Here is a 21,544-nt window from a genome sequence, read left to right on the forward strand (position 1 = left end):
GTTCCTCCAGCAAGTAGCTTCAGCTTCAGAGATGTGAACTTAAAAGTAAATTAGCAAAATCCTAATGCTGATGATTCCAACTGGTAACATTCCACAAGTACCTCAGTAATAATTTATTATGAACACATGATGGTTATACATTCCAAGACACCAACTGTAACACAGGAAAGGGATGTGGTTTATTGTGTTATGCTAGTCATGCTAAGCACATTGTCCAATAAATATGGCAGCTGGGTTGTATCGATATTCTAGGAGATGGTGACTTCTACCTATGGAAAGCAAAACACACATGTGTAAAAGTTCACAACAAATCCATAATGCACTGACATCATAAATTGTTCAAAAAACATAATTAATATCATCTTTTACTGTGTTTCAAAAATGCACAGACCTCATGACTGTCCCCCTTTTGAGTTCAGGAATAACTCAATATATCGGTTCTCTGTGCAGAAAGAAAACAAGGTTCCAGTCATGCTTCGTAACACATGTTCAGCAGATGTCGCTAAATGTACTGCATAGCGGTACATATTATGACTGCTGTTCAGTCCTGCATGTTCTATTAACATCGACCACAAATGACTTGAAAAAAAAACAACTTTGACAAAGCCTATAATGGTCTTACGTAAATACTCCTTGTCTTTGGACATGGCAGCCACTGCATCCTCGTGGCTTCTGAAGTGCACCTCTGCCTCTCCGCTTGCCTGGCCGTCTGAGTGATACTCCATCATGATCCTAGCCACCCTCAGTGGAGCGAAGAACTACGAGACACAATACAATTCACAAAGACCGTTTGAACCTAACCACTGCACATGAATGCCGTGTCTGTAAAGAAATGCTACTGCTCTATGCAGATTTGGGCTGTGTCAGTAAATGCTAGTGTTATTAAGGTTTTGATATCTACTGTACACCCAAGGTGTAGTTAGATTACACAAATATGGACTTCTTCCCAATGTACAATAGTCATATTTAGCGAATAAAAAATTCCCTACATAGGTAAATTGTTACATTCACTGTACAGCAAGTCTTTTAGCCTAAGAGTATTTGCTTGAAGTCAATGTTATGAATGTTACAAAAATTACTTCGACAATGTCCTCTGCCGTAGCTCCAAATGGCAGCCCTCTCAGGTGCACAAAGTGAATGGAAGCTGCAAAGACTTGGCTTGCAGCAGATCTTCCTGTGGAAAAGAAAAACATTTTACACGAGAAAATGTTATAGCATGTTATGATGATTACAAATCTCCATTATGCTGATCTCCAAATGAGTTGTCATGGTCAATGAAAAAAACTAAAGACATTAGGCAGGTAAGTGCGCCACATGATCACCTCACCTGCTCTGAGCCGCTGGCCTCCAGCTGTCTCCGAGGCTGAAGGTGTGAGTGTGCCTCTGTTTGGAATGGGGATTCTGCTCAGGGGGACAGCGGGTGCCTCCTGGGTTTTCCGGCGATACTGCGATACAATCTCGCTTTTACAGCTGGGGAATATCTCAACATACCTAAACACAAGGTGAGAGAACAAGTTTACCTATGATGAAACACAAGTGAACTCAACTTTAAGGATGCCTTCTATTTAATAGAGTAAAGCAGAGAGAGTTTGAAAAGATATCATTTGTTGTTTATTTAACAACATTCTAAAATGGCTCAGACAGCTTTATTGGTACGATGATAAATTATTTGCTTAAGGTGAAGTTTCAAACTAACTGTCACTTAATTATTATCACATATATATTTGATCTTGTATTCAGTCATTCAGCCTATTTAAAGGGAAACTTGCCAGGATTATCTATATTTCCCCCTCTGCTGGAGAAATTGTGCATTATGCTATTTCAAACTGTGGAAAAAGGTAACGATAAAGCACATGGATTTGCTTACAAGCTAGCGAAACGGTTAGCATAAGTTCAGAAGAACAATGGGGATGTTACAAGGTAAGAAACACGATTTAAAACGAGTTTCTTGTTTCTCACTTCCCTTTCTGGGACGGTAGTCTCAATGTTGCAAGGTTGGTTTTCCGCCTGGGGACGCTAGGGGCAGCGGGGAAAGTCACCATTTTCACCGGATCGGGTCATTTAACCATCCAAATGATTTCTAAACGGGTTTGTTACGTTGAAATAGTTGCCAAGTTTCCCTTTAAATAAAGGAAAATAGTCATTGCAGGGTATCTGCACATTTTCTAAGTCCAAATTTAAAAGACTTTTAAGACCTTTTTAAGACATCTAAATGTAAAAATGAAGACTATACCACGGCAAAAAAGATACATACGACAACTTAAAACTGTTTTGTGCAATAGTTTTTTTTTCTACTAATTTGAACACCCACCCTATTTTGGATGTCTACAGAAGCTACCAAATATATTTTGGCAAAAGACAATAATTGTAGCTACAAATGCCCAATTTTAGGGTCTGGGTGCTTCTTTTGAAGCTGGCTGTACATATCTGGTTGTGCTACTGGTTGAGACTGACTGTTCTTCACCTGTATCTGTAGTAGCCTAGGCTACTTGCCAAACATATGTACTGGACTGGATACCCTTCAATATTTTTTTAAAAGGTAGACTAAGCTATTTAAATATTTTAATAGGCTTACTTTATATAATTTACTATGTGCATCTATTGTCCCATATGCAGCACAGCAAATCAAAGTTGATCCACTACTTCAAATTTTGCACACCAGTTGTATTTAAACCTACGGAAGCTTATTGCTGCCACATTAAAATAAATAAAAAGGCTCAGTATTATGTAATTACGTGAAAAGTTTCTTGTTATAACAATATCTTTTTCACGTTTTAACAAGATATGTATCACGTTATTACATGAAATTATCACGTTATTTCATGATAATGATATTTTCACGTTATAACATGAAAATATCATGTTATTTCAAGATATGATTTTTTCACGTTTTTACAAGATATTTATCACGTTTTTACATGAAATTATCACGTTATTTCAAAATAACGAAACTAAACGAAACAAGGCCATGAGAGCTCATGGCTGGCATAAATGATAACTAGTCGTGTCTATGAACTTGCACCCTGATTGCTATTACAGTGCTGCTTGATGAGTGTTTGTTTTTGTGCATGTGTGTATGAGTGTGTAGGCTGTGTGTGTGGTCAATTCTCAGCTGACTGAAGAGCAGCGAAGAGGGATGTGTGTGTATCGGCAGAGAGCTGCTGAAAAGGAGGCTGATAGAGAGGTTCTGTGCAGGATAGCCTGCTCACACCATAGACTGTATATATATATGGCTCACACAGCCTGATAGTTCTGCTTTATCTTCTTATCCACACAATAAATAAAACTTTCGCTAACTTGACGCAAGAGGGAGAAAGGGCTTTGATAAATATGCAAATCTTCACGCAATGTGGGTGAATGTATAGACCGCTCTGGCTCGGTAGCCTGCATGTCAGGTCATCACTGTCATTTCTAAGGCTGTGGGGAAGGGTGAAAATATCAGTATCATATCAGTATCATGAAATAACGTGATCATTTCATGTAATAACGTGATAAATAACTTGTTAAAATGTAAAAATATCATATCTTGAAATAACATGAAATTTTCACGTTATAACGTGAAAATATCAGTATCATGAAATAACGTGATAATTTCATGTAATAACGTGATAAATATTTTGTTAAAACATGAAAAAGATATTGTTATAACAAGAAACTTTTCACGTAATTACATAATACTAAGCCTTTTTATTTATTTTAGTGTGGCAGCAATAAGTTTCCGTAAAACCAACCAAAGCTGGACTGAAACATTGTAAAACCATTGACTTGTTTTAAAAAAATGTATGGGAAAAGTGAAACCACCCAATTAAGAGACAGGTCCTCCTCATGATCCTGCTGAAAAACTGCTGGTTTCATCTCAAGCACGCACGTATTTTGCGTTTTTTTTATGTAGCCTACATTTTATGTAGCCTAGACGCCGACAAAAAAGTGGTTTTATTTCACAACTTTTGCGAAGTACTGGGAATGGCTGGCAAGCAAGCTGCAGATAGATATTATAGGTAGGCTATAGACAGATATTTACTTAGGCTAGGCCAGTAGTGGCGCTAGCCAGGCTAAGTAACACACGCGGGAGAGATGCAAACAGATCTACTTCACGAGTATTTCCTCCTGATTGCGAAAACGTTTGCTTTTTTCCCTGTCGGTCCGAGGTTCCTTCATAAATTGCGCAGAACAGAAGCACCTCAAATTGTGACAGAAGCACCTGTCCGCGCACAATTTGACCAGCAGTCTTCGTGTCCATAGTTTGTGAAACGATGCTGCATCCGAGCAAATAAGATTCTAAGCCCAACGCAACTCCAAAAAGGAGGAGAAATGAGCGTCCGGCTTGAGGCTGCGCCGGACAGGGATTTTAAAATCCGTATGTCCGGCCTAAATCGGAACGTATGGCTATCGCTAACTTTCTCCCTCTCACGGCTACCTGCTTATCTCTCAAGCCTCGAACCATGATAACGTCAGGCATATTTTTACATATTCTTACCGTTTTCACACCTTTAATGACACCCGTGAAAAACATCTTCACTCTGCAACCACTACACTTCCTCCAGTAGCCTTATAGTCACTTATATACAGTTGTGTTTAAAAAATACACGAAACCGGGTGGAGACATTTCACTCTCTGGCACTCGCTGGCGGTCCCATAGCCTGCCCTACACAAATGTAATACCTCCTTTTCGAAAATTCAAGACATTCCAGACCATTTAAGACTTTTTTAGGCCTTAAAAACCGAAAGTTGTATTTAAGACTTTTTAAGGATCCGCGGGAACCCTGTCATTGGTATCATTGTGTGCACCAAAATCAACATGGAGCAGAGATCTCAAAGGAAAGAGTTGCCTGAGGACATCAGAAAGCATGATTAAACACAAGCATGTTGAAGGTAAAGGCCATCAGAACAAGCAGTATGATGTTCCAGTGACTACAGTTGCACATATTGTTAACGTCCAAGGTGCATGGAACTGTAGTCAACCAGGCTGGATGTGTTCACAAGAGGAAATTGAACCCAGACTAAACAGAAGGATAGTGCAAATTGTAAGACACAGAGCCAAAGAAAACTTCCAAGGTGAACTCCAAGGTCACTGTACATCAACGTCTGATCACACCATCAGTCACTTTTTCAGAAAACAGTGAGCCCCTTGAAGGATTCCACTCCTTGAAGGATTCCACATTGGAGTGATGACAAATCTGGAGCTTTTTGGCAAATCAGCTCTTCACAGATGAGAAAATGAAGGTGTCCAAGAAAGGATCACAATACCTATTTTGAAAAATGGAGGCGGCTTGGTTATGTTTTGGCGCTGCTTTGCAAAGTCTGGCCCAGGGTGCTTTGCAAGGCACAATATAAACTGCATCCTTGAGCGAAACATGCAGCCCACTATCAGAAAGCTCAGTCACAGGCCATGGATCCTCCAACAGCACAATGACCCAAAACACACAGCTAAAAGCACCCACGAATGACTAAGGAACAAACCGTTAACTATTCTGAAGTGACTTTCAATGAGTCCAAACCTGATTCCCATTGAACATCTATGGAAAAAGCTGAAACATGCAATCTACGGAAGGCATTCTCAGACCTGAGAAAGCTGGAGCAATTTGCCCAGGAACAGTGGGCAAAACTACATGTCGACAGATTCAGAAGTGTCATTCAGAGCCACAGAAAACATTTGATGGCAGTGACTGCCTCTAGGTTGTGTGACACTCAATTAGATAAAGGTACAATTAGATAATTTTTGTCCAAGCCATTTTCAATTTTTTTATTATTCAAAATATAAATACTGATTTTAATTAGAAATGGAATAAACAATGATGAATATCGGTTATTTTTGTCAGTTTCAAATTATTTCAGAGAAAAATTAAGTTTTTTTCTTTGTGGAAGAGTATCAACATACTTGGTGCAACTGTATTTCTTTCTGGTCAAGTGACAAATCATTAGCTTAACGTAGCCATACTCAATTCTAGTCAGAATATGAGTCTGATACTGCTCCATTGGGACGTAATTATGCGGTGTTTCAACCGATATGGGGGGGGGGGGGGGGGGATGCCTCTGCACTCAATTGGATAGACCTAACCAATCAATATATCCCCTCCGTTTTTAAAAATAATTCTGTTGAACACTGATATGCTACAAACATCTTATAAACAGCTGGGAAAGGCTGTCGCAAATCCCTCGAACAGGTGGTCAATCAGAGAGTTCAAACGAACGAGGGAACAACATGTCACAATGCAACATGCTGTTTTCCCTTGATGAAAGTGAAACCATGAGTTTTCCCACATCTCAACTTTGGCCAAAGTTTTCAGAAATAATCGTTTTCAGTGATAAAACCTCATTAAATAATATGCATTTTCCATATGGGGTCTTAAAAGCCATGTCTCCTTCTAGCCACAGCCATTTTGTTGCAAACATAGGCCTAATCTAAGCGTGCTCAGATGACGTGATAGACGAGGCGCTGTTGCTCACCTGTCCATCATCATAAAGCCTGATTTGATTAGTCCGCCAGATCTAGGACGAGCATAGTAGCTCCACAATGGAGCAATGCCAGACCGAACTTCCCGACCTCAAATGTTGTGGGCGGGACTAAGTTCGGCTGGCACCCAGGCTAACAAATCATAGTATTTTGTCATAGTGGGACTGTTTTTTAATGGAATAACAAAACATAATACATAATGACCCACCTGTGTCCTATCACTTCCTTGTCTCTTTCCAGTGCCTTCGCAGCCATCTCCTGGGAGGCAAACTGAACGTAGGCTTGCCCGTTGCTCTGCCCTCTGGCGTTTGATACTAGGGTCACCCCATTCTCTACAATGTCCAATCCTGAGGACAAGACAAAAAGATAGATGGTTACAATTAAGTGAGGTACATACATAATGTACAAAATTACACTTTGTAACAGTAAGGTATGATGATTCAAGTAAAGTACATGATAAAATTTAACGGACCTGAAAAGAACTGGATGATGTCCTTCTCTGTACAGCTGAAAGGTAGGCCTCTAAGACGGACCACTCCGTCATCCGACAGCGGACTGTCCCCCTGCAGTATGGCCTCTGCGTCTTGTTCTGTCACTTCAAACACTGCAAAACACTCAGGTGCTCAGAATACCAGTCATGTTACCACGTTAGCGAGTTAGACGTAATGACACCACAAGATTCCTTAATACAGTTGTCCATCTTCAGTTAACATTGAATGAAAGTCTCTGGAAAACGAGAACACTTGTAATTAAAAAAAAAATCCATGGCTTGAGAGAGAGAGAGAGAGAGAGAGAGAGCTTGATTGATGAGTTTGGACTTTCCATCTAGCATTAGCACGGTCAATAATACAAACCCTCGATGTAGCGAGGTCCTAGGTACTGCCTGTGTCTCTCCAAAGCCTTGCTGACATCCTCCTCAGTCTCCATCTCCATGAAAGCTTGTCCATTCGGTCTCCCATCTTTGAGATGCATGAAATGAATTCCTTTTGCTCCTTCACGAATCCTGCACTCTGTGGCAAGACAAGACAAAACAACAAACACATATGTTTGTTAATAAGATGGCAGGCAAACCATAAACATTAGTGTATGGATGGTTGATGGGGGACATTAATCTTAACTAGATACTGGGTGAGCTTCACCTACCAGAGAAAAATTCCAATAAATCCTCTTTTTTGCAGGACCAGGGCAAGCCCTTGATACGGACTATGAAAACATCCTTTGTCCCGGGCTGTGCGTTTGCATTATACTCTGGTAGAGGTGGGTACTCTTCCTCCTTGAATGGAACACCTGCCTAAATAGTATTAGACAGTTCAACAGGACAATGCAGGTTACTTAGCTGACCAAATAAGCAGAACATGTTGCATGAGAAACCTCAATGAGAATACAGAGAACAATCTACAAACACACCGCACACACTGGAGGGCTGAAGTCGATGATGAATATGCAGCATGTATTACTTAAACTGTGCGCTGTTTATGATTTACATCTGGTTTCTAAACTAGGTTAGGTTACGTCAACTCTATCGATTCATTACCTCGGATGACTGGATACTCCGACATGACGTCCACGTTGACTTGACGTTCAGAAGAAATGTATGCGATTGACTGGTAGACCAGTGATGATACCGTGGACGATCATGTCGGTCAAATAAAAACCACAGAGCTTGAGTTTGAGAAGGTTTGTTTTGATGAAATATCTTGGTGCATGGTTGCCGAATTCCACCGAGAGAACGACACAGAGTTGATATCAACACAGTCCTGCAGTACCCAGACATGACAGACAGCTTTAATGTAAATTTTCCTGTAGTCCTTCCTTGAAATTATTTCATATCGTTAGCTTCCGAATATACTATAAACTTTTGGTGTCTGGTGAACCGTGTGCTGCGTGTTATTAATCCTTGTGCTGACCTGTTTCTCGTTCACAACCGTTCACAACCCAACACAACCCGGCATGTTGGTTCTTGTAAGTCAGAGGTCATTCGGCTGACAAAGTGAAGAACAAGGGAAAAGTCAAAACTATGTTTGCAACGTTTTGTCAAATATCGCCATCTAGTGCTTAGGCAGACTAACGGACAGTAGTTAGAGAAGAGTGCACATATGCTGTCACTGTAAACATTGTTTTGGCAACACTGTTCTCTTCTCATAGGCTACAGTCATGCTAATAAAGCAACTTTGAATTTGAATTAGTCCTCTCAACGTTTACTATAATAAACATGGCTATTTGACAAGTTAGAATGTATTTGTGTGTTTACTCTAAAAATAGATAGTGAAAATGTATAATGAATATGGCCTATAATTTAGCACTGTAAGTGGACGATTTACTGTAAAAGTAGCCTTATTATCAAATGGCTCTAATTAAACATAATAGTCAAATGTAACTTTTTTCCATGCAGCTGTACTTAGTCTCGCGACAGTTGCAGCGCATCGAGACTTTGGAAGGGGAAGGAGAAGTTTGTCTGCACAGCGACGCGAAGGGACTAGAGGAGAGGAGTAGTCACAGAACTGCTCTGAGGACTAACATTTGACGGGGAAACCCCTGTTTTGACTGGTCTAGTCTTGGAGAGAACTGACAGGTGTCTGGTACTGAGGAAGAACTACAGTCTCAAGGAAAAATGAGTTTTTTATTGTAAGTACATTTTCTGTATTTCTAATGCCCATGCTGAAGCACAGTCTTTGTGTCTGATCCAGTTAGCTTAGCAGCTGGTGTAAGGTTAGCCCCTAGTTGCCAAGTAAAGCAGTAAGCTAACATTAACCTAGCTAGGAATTGGAGCAGCTGCTTAGCCTTGTGTTGATCCTCGGACGAACTGTGTTTTTGATCTGATTGGGGAGTGATTTAGATAATTGAGCTGTCCATTGTATTCGTCTCACGAGTGTGGTATTGAAATGGTCACATTCGAACTAGAATAGAGTTCGCCATCCTCTTGTCTGTCAACACATTGAACCTTTGGTTCAGTGAGTTTTTACATGACAGAAAAAAATGACCAACAAACTGTTTTACCCTACAGCATTGTTGTGACTGGGCAATAGTCTAAAGTTATTTCGTCGTTATCGATTATTCTTCTTAGCCTTCATTCACAGACAACTTCATGGAAAAGCGTCGGGGATTTGTCTAGCGAGGTCACTCGCTTCGTAGCCTATACTTGCACTAAAGACTCTCCTCTGATCTAGAATACAGTATTTATAACAAATTGCCGTTGTTCCATACGCAGATTAATATTAGACGCGTTTATGTGGTCATTCGTTTTAAAAACCCTTAGGATCATGGTCCTCCATTGTGGATATGACGTTACGCTCCTTTCAGTTCTTATCACTAAACTCGGCACACGCCCGAATTTTGTCAACATAGTCTTCTACAATACATCTCATGTGGTTGAAGATCCGATCCATTTCTACTTGCATCAGGTCACTCTTGCTTTTAATGTTAAGAAGAGAGAAAAAACTTTCATTACATTTGCTTAAATTACAATCCTTATACTTTTGTATGTTACCTCTATAGGCTATCTCACTTATTATAGTCACATTTTCTCTGGAAAATACTGATGACCACAGCAGTCTCTGTTCACAACAAACAATTGCTAACAGCAATAGATGGCTGATTTACTTAAGTAGGGGAAGTTGCCTTGAAATTTAGCCAAGACACTGGGACAACTTGTGCAGAGGAAGGAAAATATGAGAAGTACCAGCGTGCAAATTGCACTCATCACTCGTTGAGTGATTATCAGGGCTAGCAGGTAATAGCATGTCTCTGCATAGTGTTCATTCCTTCTCGCTCCCTTATTCATTTGCACAGATAGAGGTTGTTGTGTTGGTTGGTAATGAAGTTACATTAATCTTTCCATTTCCCTGAATGAAAGTCTTTCAGTTGATTCTGTTATAGAAACACTGTGGGACTTTTCCCCCCAGCAACTCGTGACTTTTTTTTTATGGGTTTGCTGTTTGGGTGTGTGTGTGTATGTGTTTGTAACATAGCTTTTTTTCTGTGTATTGAACATGCTTTTGTTTGGCATGAATTGGGTCTTGTACATTGTGAAGGAGGCTCGTTTTAGATTCACCTGACATGCACATCACAGTGAAGGGCCTCTTGAGAAAAGCATGGCCATTGGCAATATGATCACATGGGACATGAGACCACAGAGTCCTGAGGTTAGGTGAAGTCTGGCTCATGCTTATGTGTCATGGTATACAAGGTTGAGTGTTTAATAAAGGTTGTTCAGCAGCTCGAACACTGATTTGATCTCGATGCACACAGCAGAGTTATATGCAAAGGAGTTAGGAGGACGTAGTTGGTGTAGAAGTCATTTAGGATGTTGAAATATTTGCTGAAGATCATGATGGTAGCAGGAGGAGAGGTCAAGCAGAACGGACGGTCAAACAATAAGCCTGGTCTCTGGATGACTCCAGTGGTGGAGGGAGCAACCACTACAGGCTAGTGTGCTTTGAGAACATGACCATGAAAAGGGGAAAAATAAAAGGTATTCATTTATATATTCATTTGTATAGGTATTAATTTATGTATGATATACATTTGATTGGGGTTGTCAGGGCCTCTTCATCCCTTCATGTCATGGGAAGGGGGAAGAAGTCATTGCTTCATAGACATGACCTTTATGCTGACAGATTTATCTCACTTTCTTCCTTCTTTTGGTTTCTTCTGCTTTTATGGCCTCTGTTGTGAATCGTGTATGTCTGCCTTTTTGGTTCCAGTGGTTGCTTGAGGTTGATTTGTCAGCACTTTGGCTTTGAATCAAGTTCTTGTCACAAGATATTGGCTATGTAGTTCACAGATACATCACTGAGATTATTTTGCTCCCTGCGAAGCAGTGTCCTGTGTACACCGTCTTTTTGCCATCAGACGAGTGGTTTTATTTACTAGCCCTGAGCACTGTAAATTCAGTTACAGCTTTGGTCCTAGTGGTCAAATGCATGGACCATAATCCGGAGGCACACATAGGATGCCTCCCAATTTACCCTACTGCATTGCTCATGATCAGTGCTGAAAAGCCAAAGAGCGCTGACCTACTGTCACAGCATGGCCTCAGTACCGTGTGTGTGTGTGTGTGTGTGTGTGTGTGTGTGTGTGTGTGTGTGTGTGTGTGTGTGTGTGTGTGTGTGTGTGTGTGTGTGTGTGTGTGTGTGTGTGTGTGTGTGTGTGTGTGTGTGTGTGTGTGTGTGTGTGAGAGAGAGTGAGACACAGAAAATGTGTGTGGTGGGTGCATCGTCCCATGGTGTCCGCCATACGCCTGATTGCATATTTGTGCCATGCGTACACTGCCGCGTTGTTTGTTGGGCCCCTTTGGTCTGCCGACAGACCCAGCTTGTGTCTGGCGCCCCGTGGTTTGTGTGCACACACACAACACACACACACAAAGTGTTGCGCAAAAGGAGTCACGATATGTCAAAAACTAGGCCTACACATTTCCTCTTTGACCACGTAGGCCTACATGCAGCCCCATGCACAGCATCACGTTTACCATGCGCTCTCCTATATGAACAGGCAACTTTAACTTCAAAAGCTCCTTTGAAGCACCAGTCTGAGTCTTGGTGCTGCTCGAGCAAACCTCTCTGTAGGTCTTAACCTTCCACAGATGAATAACAATGATGGTTGTCAGGAAACGCATAAGCCCTATACTTCATCCAGTCCAATCCCGTTTTCAAATGAGAGACTTGGAAATTTGAATCTCCAGTCTTGTTAGGACTTGTGAATGGTTGATGCCGAGTTGATTAAACGCTGCTGCAGGGCACGCCTTTACTCTGTACTCAATCATTCATCTTAGATCAACCTTCATGTCTTCTATGACATTGTTCTTCTGCTGTCATTAAGTATCTGAGTCATGTTAACAACACCAGGCTGAAAAAGATGCAGCCCACTCCCCTTTGATGTCACTGTTAATTCAGTTAGAATGTCTTTTGCAGTCATTACATTTGGCAGATGTCTCTGTCATGCAGTAGTGATGAGCATAAATGCCAAGCAGACACTGTGCGATTTTGACGAGATTGTAGCCCTGAGTCAGTCGGCTCGCACAGACTTTTGACTTGGAGCAAATTCCTGTCCAGTTTGTCAGCAGGCTCCCAATGCCCGATTAGAAGACATGACAATGAACTTTCCAGCTCCAGTCCGATCCGACTGGATTTCAGCCACACCAGAAATTTGTATTATGTCTTGCAGTGTGAGCAGTCGAACGTGCTGTGAGCACAGCAATCAAGTTCGATTGAAACAGGTAGTGTGAGTTGCCATGTCGTAAGCGACTGAAAGAAAATGACGTTCAGTATCTGCCCAGCTTAAGCCATATGTCATCAGGTGTAGTCATGCTCTTGGAAATGAAGGAGCATGATTCTGGTGATGTTTACGTCTATATCCCACGAGGTACAGGAGCATCAGGCTTTTCGGGTTTCAAGCCACATGTATTGCCTCCATTCACAGGTATTTCTCTTTCTGGTTCAGTCATAGAACACTGGTGCCTTTATTGGACAGCTGACTATGTTTGACCAGCAGCTGATTGTGTTTTTATCTGCGGTATACGCCTGCTGTGGCTGGCTAGGCAGATACAGTAGAGTTTGCCTGTGTGTGCTCCTGGACAGGGCATGTCTGTTCAATGTGTGTGTGTGTGTGTAAATGTGAATGAATGTGTATGTGTGAGAGAGAATGTGTGTGTGGGAGAATGTGTGTACACGTGTGTGCGTGCGTGTGTACATACATGCGTGCACAAGTGTGCACAGTTCATTTTTAGAAGGTGTGTTGTGTTGGTACAGAAAACCCTAAGGTGTGTGTGTGTGTGAGTGTGAGGCGGCCAAGAGAAATTAAAGTCTAGGTTAGGTTACGCCCAAGTTGCGTATGAACAACAGTGAAGTCAGTTTCACACTGTGGTCCTCCTGTGGTAAGGCCAAATCAGAGTCACGACAGCATGTAATCGAGTTAGCTGCCCCTCCAGTGACATTTGATTGCATTACTCCTCATGTGGCTGTGTGTGACTGTCTATTGTATCTCACAGACAGGACTAGCCTGGCCTCTGTGTTTGAAGGGCACCTTTGAGGGGCAACTCTTTCTTTTCAGAATTATGTCTTCCAATGAGAAGTCTCTCTCTCTCTCTCCCTCCCTCCCTCCCTCCCCCACTCTCCCCCTCCCTCCCTCCCTCCCTCCCCCACTCTCCTTTGATATGTCTTTCTGTATGCCTTGCGCCCTCGATTTGTGTATATGCCATTGTATTTATTCATGTAGCCCATGGCGCAGGCCTATATAGTCTAGTGTCCTACTTCCACTCTGCCTTACTTCATATCCCCGTGTCTGTCTGTTCTTTGCCCCGCAGCGGAAGCCGGTCGTCAAAGACCTTCAAGCCGAAGAAGAACATTCCGGAGGGCTCGCACCAGTATGAGCTGCTGAAGCACGCCGAGGCCACGCTGGGCAGCGGGAACCTGCGCATGGCGGTCATGCTGCCTGACGGGGAGGACCTGAACGAGTGGGTGGCTGTCAACAGTAAGTAACCCACGGCCAGTCTTAGCCATAAGCTATTAGCTCTTTACTACTTCATAAAGGGGCTCTCTGACGGACAGTTGTCTGGTCTGCCACTGAGTCTTTTGGCCTTCGTCTCCATCGCTACACATCATGTGGTCTCTTACTTCTCTGGCTATCTGTCACTCAATTTCTTTCTTTCTTTTTCTCCGCCTTTGTCTCTCTCTTTCTCTCACTGTAAGAAGCATGTGTCTCATCTGGTCAATGAATGACTTCAGCAGCATCCGCTCAGCCATTGTGGAAGCATGGATCTGTATTTTTTTTTTATGTTTCATCGATGAAACAGTCTAGACCCCTCTGGCTGCTATTTCCCAGACACAAGGGATATCTAGGAACGGATCAGCACTGGGCACCCAGACTGCTCTGTCACCACCACTTCCTACCCCCCCCCCCCCCCCCCCCCCTCCAAAAAATCAATATCCAGTCCGCATTAGTTCTAGTGCCCTTTTGCTCATATGTATGGAACGACATACTGCGTTCTGACAAGCATTCAGGCTGCAGCCACAACCTTTTGTGTATCTCCACTTTCCTCCAGGCATCAGTATGGCCACTCTGCTATTTATACAGTAGAAGAGATATGGCTCTGTGTGTGTGTGAGATATGGCTCTGTGTGTGTGTGTGCGTATGTGTGAGATCTGGCTCTGTGTGTGTGTGTGTCTGTGCACACACTGCATTCTCCGCAGGACAAGTGGCCCAGCCCCTGCAGCAGACAGCCGCGGTGGTGGTGGAGCATTTGCTGAGGTGTTGAGTTGCATCTAATTACTCCGGGTCATTAAAGAAGAAAAATACTGTGCTGCTTCGGCTCTGAGCCAGAGAAACAAAGAACCAGGAGTGCTGATGAAGTAGTGTGTGGGTTGACTGGGGATTTAGCTTAATACAGTAGATGTTCCTAACTACAGACACACACGTTGTTGTAACAGTTGTTGTAATAGTAGTAGTAGCAGCTGTAGGATCAGTAACAGGATTAGAGTTAGCATTAGCAGTAAGTAAGAGTAGTAGCAGAGTAGCATGGTGCGTGCGTGTGTCAATGACCCTCTTTAGAACTGCACTATTGTAACAAGATGCCACTGCTTATTTGTTTATTTAGCCACTCAGCAGTTAACACTTACTGTGGGCTTCTGTTGCGTAAACGGCAAAAAAAAAAAATGAAATCTCCACGTAGACACTCTTCCTGCCCTGGTTTTTCTTTTTTCCAAGTGCTACATTTGTTAACCCCATCCTTCATCTGTCTGCTGTGTGGGACTTGGCTCTCGATTGCGCTCCTCAGTGTGGTGCTGACGGCCGAGCTTTTCCTCCGCTTGCTTTATTTACTTGAACTCAGTCAAGCCTGAACACACATCACCACCATCAGTGTTCTCGCTAGGTGCTGCATGCTGAACAACCAGGTCTTATTTCTTCACTACAAATGTTCCTGGTGCAAAAATGCTGCGCCTGCAGGGCATGTTCCCCATGACTAGACGAGTGTACACACACACACACACACACACACACACACACACACACACACACACACACAAAGCTATATTACATGAATAAAATATACACACACACACACACACACACACACACACACACACACAAACACACAATAAACAAAGAAAATGTAAACAAGCATTACAAATACACTATAACAAAGTTTAATGGGTGCAGATTTTTAATACATGTATACATTCATATGTGAGAAACGTGTTTTTGACATTAGATCATTTTTAGAAGTTTTTATTGTTGCATCTGGTGAGAAATGACCCTTTACTGAAATTGTGCCATATTTTTGCCTCTCCAAACTTTTCATGGTTGTACAAGTGCCACATGTGTATCTGCTAGCATTCAGACAAGCATATTGTGACATTCCAGAGGAAATGCTTCTCCTGCTGAGCTCACAGGAGATGAGGCGGTATTTCTGTCCATTACAAATGACAAGCAGACTGAGCCGTGGGGCTCACCATCACTAGCTTGTTCCAGTTATCCAACAGTATTTAGCCCCTCAGGTCTGTGTGACGGATGGAGAGGTATTCCAGGCACGAAGCACAAGGTCAGGTGCAGTGTAGTCAGTCAAACGATGAGACATACCGTAAGCTAGTTAGTCAGGTATATTGATATTAAAGGAACCATATGTAAGATTGTGGCCAAAACTGGTACTGCAATAACTTTCAAATTACTGTAGAGCGGTGTGTCCCCTCCCCCTCCCCCCTGACTCGAGGTTGCCAACCTGGATGACAAAACACAACATCAACATCAGTTGAGGGCTGCAACTTCACTTTTTAAATGACAATATCCTGGCCGGACTACTGTTGTCAGTGATATAAGTATTTGAAATGAACATGAAATGAACATTAAATACATTTCTTACATATGGTTCCTTTAATATTTAGAATTTTAGATTACACATTGAAGAGCCTTGGTTTTGTTATATGTTTGTATTCTAATCTGTAGACCAGGTAATTTCACACACCAAGCCCAAGAGTTTTGTCTCATTGACCTTGATCTCTTTCTCCTCACTCTTTCTGTTTTTTTTCTCCCATCGCTGTTTAGCTGTGGACTTCTTCAATCAGATCAACATGCTGTATGGGACCATCACTGACTTTTGCACTGAGGACAGCTGTCCTCTCATGTCTGCAGGCCCCAAGTAAGTCTCTACTGGACCCCCAATGTCTTCATTCCCCACCTCAACCTCTACTGTCTGTCTCGCTACCTGTCTCACTAATAGCCTCTGCCGGACATGGACATCAAAGTAGAAATGCAGCCAGCGGCAGCTCTTGGAATAAACTCAGGCACGGACGTGTCTCAGCCATGTATAGACCCTCTCAACTGCATAAACAAACATGTGCGTTCCTAAGCCATTTCTGGTAACTGGGGGACAAACAAACTAAATTTAATTTCACAGTATCTGCGTTGGTTTTGAACATTTCAATTTCAATTAAAGGACAGGTTCGGTATTTTACACTTAAAGCCCTGTTTTCAGATAGTTTATGATTAAATAGAACGTTTAAGATTGAAATTTGGACACATGTTGCTGTCCTGAGAATTTTCGGTTTCTGTGGTAGCGCCCCCCCTCCTCCAGAACGATGCATAGGTGCACTGGAACAATCCTTCCTAAAACGCATTAAACTTTCGTTTACAAAGACGTGAAACTCACCGAGTGGTCAGGGGTGTTCACTGATATGCTCACACAAAAATCGCTGCAAAAGATTCTTTCCAACAGGTTTTATCATAGTTTTTGTCCAACTCCATTGACTTGTATTGGATGTGCTGTGAGGTACGGTATTACTCCGCTGCCGGAAACGGATATGGGGTTGTTTGTTTTCTTTCTGTAGTCTTATGCAGTCGTGGTATCGTAGGCTACTACGCTATCCAAATTATTGTCACGTCCAACCATAGCTAATGCTAAAATGTCTTGGAACTTGCACAATGTGAATGATAGCCTACGTGAATCATTACGTTTTCATCATGAAAGTTCCACAGCCAAAAAAATTGTAAACGTACAAAATCATGTAGCCAAATTATTCATGTAGGCTAGGGTTAGTGTTAGGCTTATGATGTGAACATGACAGGTTATGGACATAACAAATAAGTTCTTCCAACTCTGTCGTCCCAGGAGGTAATGTGGGAACCGCTGTATTTCTCAGGCGAAATAGCTTTTTGGGCGATTTCTTTTGACCTCCAGCGACGTTCAGTAAAATGCAGACACGGTGATCAGCTTTCTGCAGATTCTCAACAGGTGTGCTCACATCCAACCCCAGAAATTCCAGCCACAACTTTAGCCTTTCTGGATCGTTGAAAGGAAGTCTGTGACAACTTTTTTTGCCACGAATTTTCCCGCAATTCGGAACTGCATAAAATCGCCTCATTTTTAGCTGTCTGTTGCAAAATACTTCAAGACAGCGATCTTCTGCTTCTTCTGTGTATTCAATGAAATGCCAGTGGTTTGCTTGTAATTGGCAAGACTGTGTATGGTGCATTATCGCCACCAACTGGGCTGGAGTGTCTATTATTCAAGCTCTCAACGGAAGAATGTACGGGTGTGAGGCGTTTGGAAAAATAGCTCCACAGTTTTACAACATGGTAATAACCTGTTGGAAAGCGTCTTTTGCAGCGATTTTTGTGTGAGCATATCAGCGAACACCCCTGACCACTCGGTGAGTTTCACGTCTTTGTAAACGAAAGTTTAATGCGTTTTAGGAAGGATTGTTCCAGTGCACCTATACATCGTTCTGGAGGAGGGGGGGCGCTACCACAGAAACCGAAAATTCTCAGGACAGCAGCATGTGTCCAAATTTCAATCTTAAACATTCTATTTAATCATAAACTATCTGAAAACAGGGCTTTAAGTGTAAAATACCGAACCTGTCCTTTAACTTCAATCGGAAACCCTCTGGAAACAGATTGAAAGGGTCTATGGACATCTTTAAGATATTTCTTCTGTCATTGTCCATCAGGTATGAGTACCATTGGGCCGATGGAACCAACATTAAGAAGCCTATCAAGTGTTCCGCACCCAAGTACATCGACTACCTGATGACCTGGGTCCAGGACCAGCTCGACGATGAGACTCTGTTCCCCTCCAAGATAGGTATGCATATCTTCTCATGCTACATGTGTCTTGTGTCCTTAAGGCATGTGTAGATAATGCTCTCTTGCTTCCCCTCACTGTGTTCAGCTCTTGGCTCCTAGAAGAAGTTACCAGACAAACAGATCACATACAGCCCCTTTGGAGTTTTAATTAGTTGTAATAAAGGTTTTATTACTTTTCCACAGACATGTTGCAGTCATGTCTGTGCTGTATTCCTCTTTGGTGTGTACAGTGGCAGTCCGTCATAGATCACTTTACTGTTACAAGTAGTGTAGTCTAGACTAATTTAGTGTAATATAGGAGAGGCTTCCCACTCTTTCTGTGTGTACAGCACTTTGTGCATGGAAAAAGTGCTATTAAAATAAACATTTACTTACTTACTTATTTGCGTAGCTAATAAATGGTACTCGCAATGGTAATGGTGCCACCCTCCCGCCCCAGTGCTCTTATGTGTATGTTGGCCCATCTGTGCATTGCCCTGTGCCCTCTGCAGGAGTGCCCTTCCCCAAGAACTTCATGTCGGTGGCCAAGACCATCCTGAAGCGCCTGTTCCGGGTCTACGCCCACATCTACCACCAGCACTTTGACTCGGTCATCCAGCTCCAGGAGGAGGCCCACCTCAACACTTCGTTCAAGCACTTTATTTTCTTTGTCCAGGTGAGGCCACACCGCCATGTGTTGTCTACTTGGACACACACACGCACCTTTAACATTAAAGGTGCAGTCAGCAATTGTACAGGAAGTCAGAATGTTTGTTTATGTTTATGTTTATATTTAAAATTATTAGCAGACACTTTTGTCCAAAACAAAGTACATTATATTTTAACTAAGGACCAAACGAAACACACCAGAGCTCACCCCTCCCTTCAGTATTCCCAGAGAAACTCCACACAGGGTTTCATTTTTGTTTGGGGGACAGGCTGACCCGACTTTGTCTCTAGTTTGTGGAGCCTGGGCTGCCTACAGAGACCAGGTTTTTTTAATAGTGTGCTCACAGGATGGGCATCTAGCAGATTGTGAAGAGATGATTGCTGAATGTGACAAAAAATTTTATGGGTTTGAAATCCCGAACAATCACTGACTGCACTTTTAACATAATTTTGCATAACCCTATGCATAACCATAACCCTAAGTTTTTCGTAACACTCATTTTTTTATATATATATATATATATATATTTACTGTGGGAATGTATGTATCTGTTTTTGTCTTCCAGGAGTTCAACCTGATTGACAGAAAGGAACTGGCTCCTCTTCAAGAACTGATCGAAAAGCTCACATCCAAGGACCGATAAAATGACTTCACACTGCTACGCGTCGACACGCTGTCCACATGCTCTCATCCTTTTGTCATCGCTCATTATTTCTACCCTTTGATGACAAACTGTCCAACATGGTTTCACACCATCCATATGACCTTGCCATCACCATCATGTAGTAGGATGTCTCCCAGAATGACAGAGGGAGGGCAAACCATTTTAACACGGAACTCTTGTCTGCTTCACTTGTTTGTGTTGTCTGTCTAATTTCCTGTCCTTTGCTCTACGGGACCCGACATAGGAAAAGGGTACTTCTATTTTGTGCTCCCCTTCAAAAATGTGCTTTCAAACATACAACAAAGTTGTAAGTGCCTAATAGTATCTGTTGGAAAATTGTAATAGTTTTGCTTGAAGTCATCACAAGATGATGGTGAACGCAACCAGAATTCCTTTCCAGTACTATCAGTACTGGTCTCATTTAATACATGTTGATAACTGCACACAAACTGCAAACATGATACATACATCCATACGTACATACAGTACATCATGCAAAGTTCACAAAATGTCAGAAACAAAAACAAGAACAGTCTTAAAAGCCTTATTGCATTTTATTAGAATTGCAGTATAGGTCAAAGGCCACTACATAAGAAGAGCACAGCTGACAACCAATCAGTTTCACCACCATCATTACTAATCTCATCATCAGCTGCTGGGTGGCAGCACTCTATTTCTGCTACCTGTATTTGCCTACATCTGTCTAACATCACCTTGTTAAGTAAAATTAATGGATATATACTTATGAATGTAGTGAGGGAAATGTTTGTTACGAACTCGCTTGATAAAGTTTTTGGTTGGTGGGGTAGGACGTCGTAAGCTTACTATGCAATATGTTTTTTTTTTTACTTCTTTTGCTGGCATTTTTGATAGCCCATTTTCTTTCGATTTTAGACGGTGGTGCAGCTAACTCCAAAATAGGCCACTTGGATTTCTCTAATGTCGACAGACATGGCAAGAGAAGGCTATTTTTTAGTCTTTGGCTGCTCTGCTCACACGTACAGTCCAATTCAGAGAAATATAATTTTATATGGTCTGATTGATCAGAGACTTTGATCTGTATACACAGCGGTTTTGTAACCACCAGACAGATGTACTTCATTGGGTTTGAAAAAAGTAAAAAAGACATACTATTTTTAATCACATTTCTGTATATACTTTATATATATATATATATAATGTGCATAAAGAAGGCATATTTGATGAAGTTTAGAGGATATTAAAACAAAGTCTAAAAATTTGTTATATTTGCTTGGTATTGTCAATGTTTTATTTTGTTGTCGTTTGCACTTTGAATTAGTATTTTAAGAGGTGAAGTGTCCCTGTACAGCTACCTCTTCCATCAACAAAATATCTATGAATCCTTCTTCTGTTTGGTGTTTTGGATATTTTCCCCCGTACCATGTTTAAGAGGCTTATAGGTTTCATTAGTTTCTTCCATTTGGTTTCAATCCTCATTGAATGTTATCGCTTTAATGAATGTGATACAGTGATGAGAGTAAAAGAAATATGGGGGGGGGACTTTAAAAACCTGTCAGTGTCCTGAAAATTCTTTGGAAACCTCTTGATGCATTTTTATAAAGTTGTAAACAATGTACACAAATGCAGTGGAAATCTAAGATACGGGACTTTGTGGTACCTTATTGAATGCTGTTTATAAGATAATAAAATTATTTGTTTGGAGATTTCACTAAAACTA

The 21,544-nt window shown here is 41.7% G+C and overlaps 2 protein-coding genes across 3 annotated transcripts; one reads left to right on the forward strand and one right to left on the reverse strand.

The window, feature by feature from the left end:
* Positions 1-98: 98 nt before the first annotated feature.
* grsf1 (G-rich RNA sequence binding factor 1) lies at positions 99-8,421 on the reverse strand. 2 transcript variants are annotated; one of them, XM_076271166.1, is made up of 10 exons: positions 7,989-8,421; positions 7,598-7,745; positions 7,309-7,464; positions 6,927-7,058; positions 6,663-6,801; positions 1,328-1,491; positions 1,080-1,174; positions 623-758; positions 392-442; positions 99-265 (listed from the first exon to the last, which is right to left on the reverse strand). In XM_076271166.1, exons 1-9 carry the CDS (start codon positions 8,226-8,228, stop codon positions 393-395), a joined length of 1,260 nt encoding a protein of 419 aa, XP_076127281.1. In that variant the 5' UTR covers positions 8,229-8,421; the 3' UTR covers positions 99-265; position 392. The 2 variants fall into 2 exon arrangements, with proteins under 2 accessions (XP_076127281.1, XP_076127280.1); XM_076271165.1 differs by having other exon boundaries at positions 99-269.
* Positions 8,422-8,922: 501 nt separating this feature from the next.
* mob1ba (MOB kinase activator 1Ba) lies at positions 8,923-21,544 on the forward strand. Its single transcript, XM_076269912.1, has 6 exons — positions 8,923-9,079; positions 13,758-13,924; positions 16,493-16,586; positions 18,397-18,530; positions 19,024-19,187; positions 19,747-21,544. The coding sequence occupies exons 1-6, from the start codon at positions 9,066-9,068 to the stop codon at positions 19,822-19,824; spliced, it is 651 nt and encodes a 216-aa protein (XP_076126027.1). The 5' UTR covers positions 8,923-9,065; the 3' UTR covers positions 19,825-21,544.

Source organism: Alosa pseudoharengus, unplaced genomic scaffold, assembly GCF_046254945.1.
Source record: "Alosa pseudoharengus isolate Yale_2024_CS ecotype anadromous, Long Island Sound unplaced genomic scaffold, YU_APseudo_1.1 YU_APseudo_1.1_scf_6, whole genome shotgun sequence".
Taxonomy (NCBI): Eukaryota; Metazoa; Chordata; class Actinopteri; order Clupeiformes; family Clupeidae; genus Alosa; species Alosa pseudoharengus.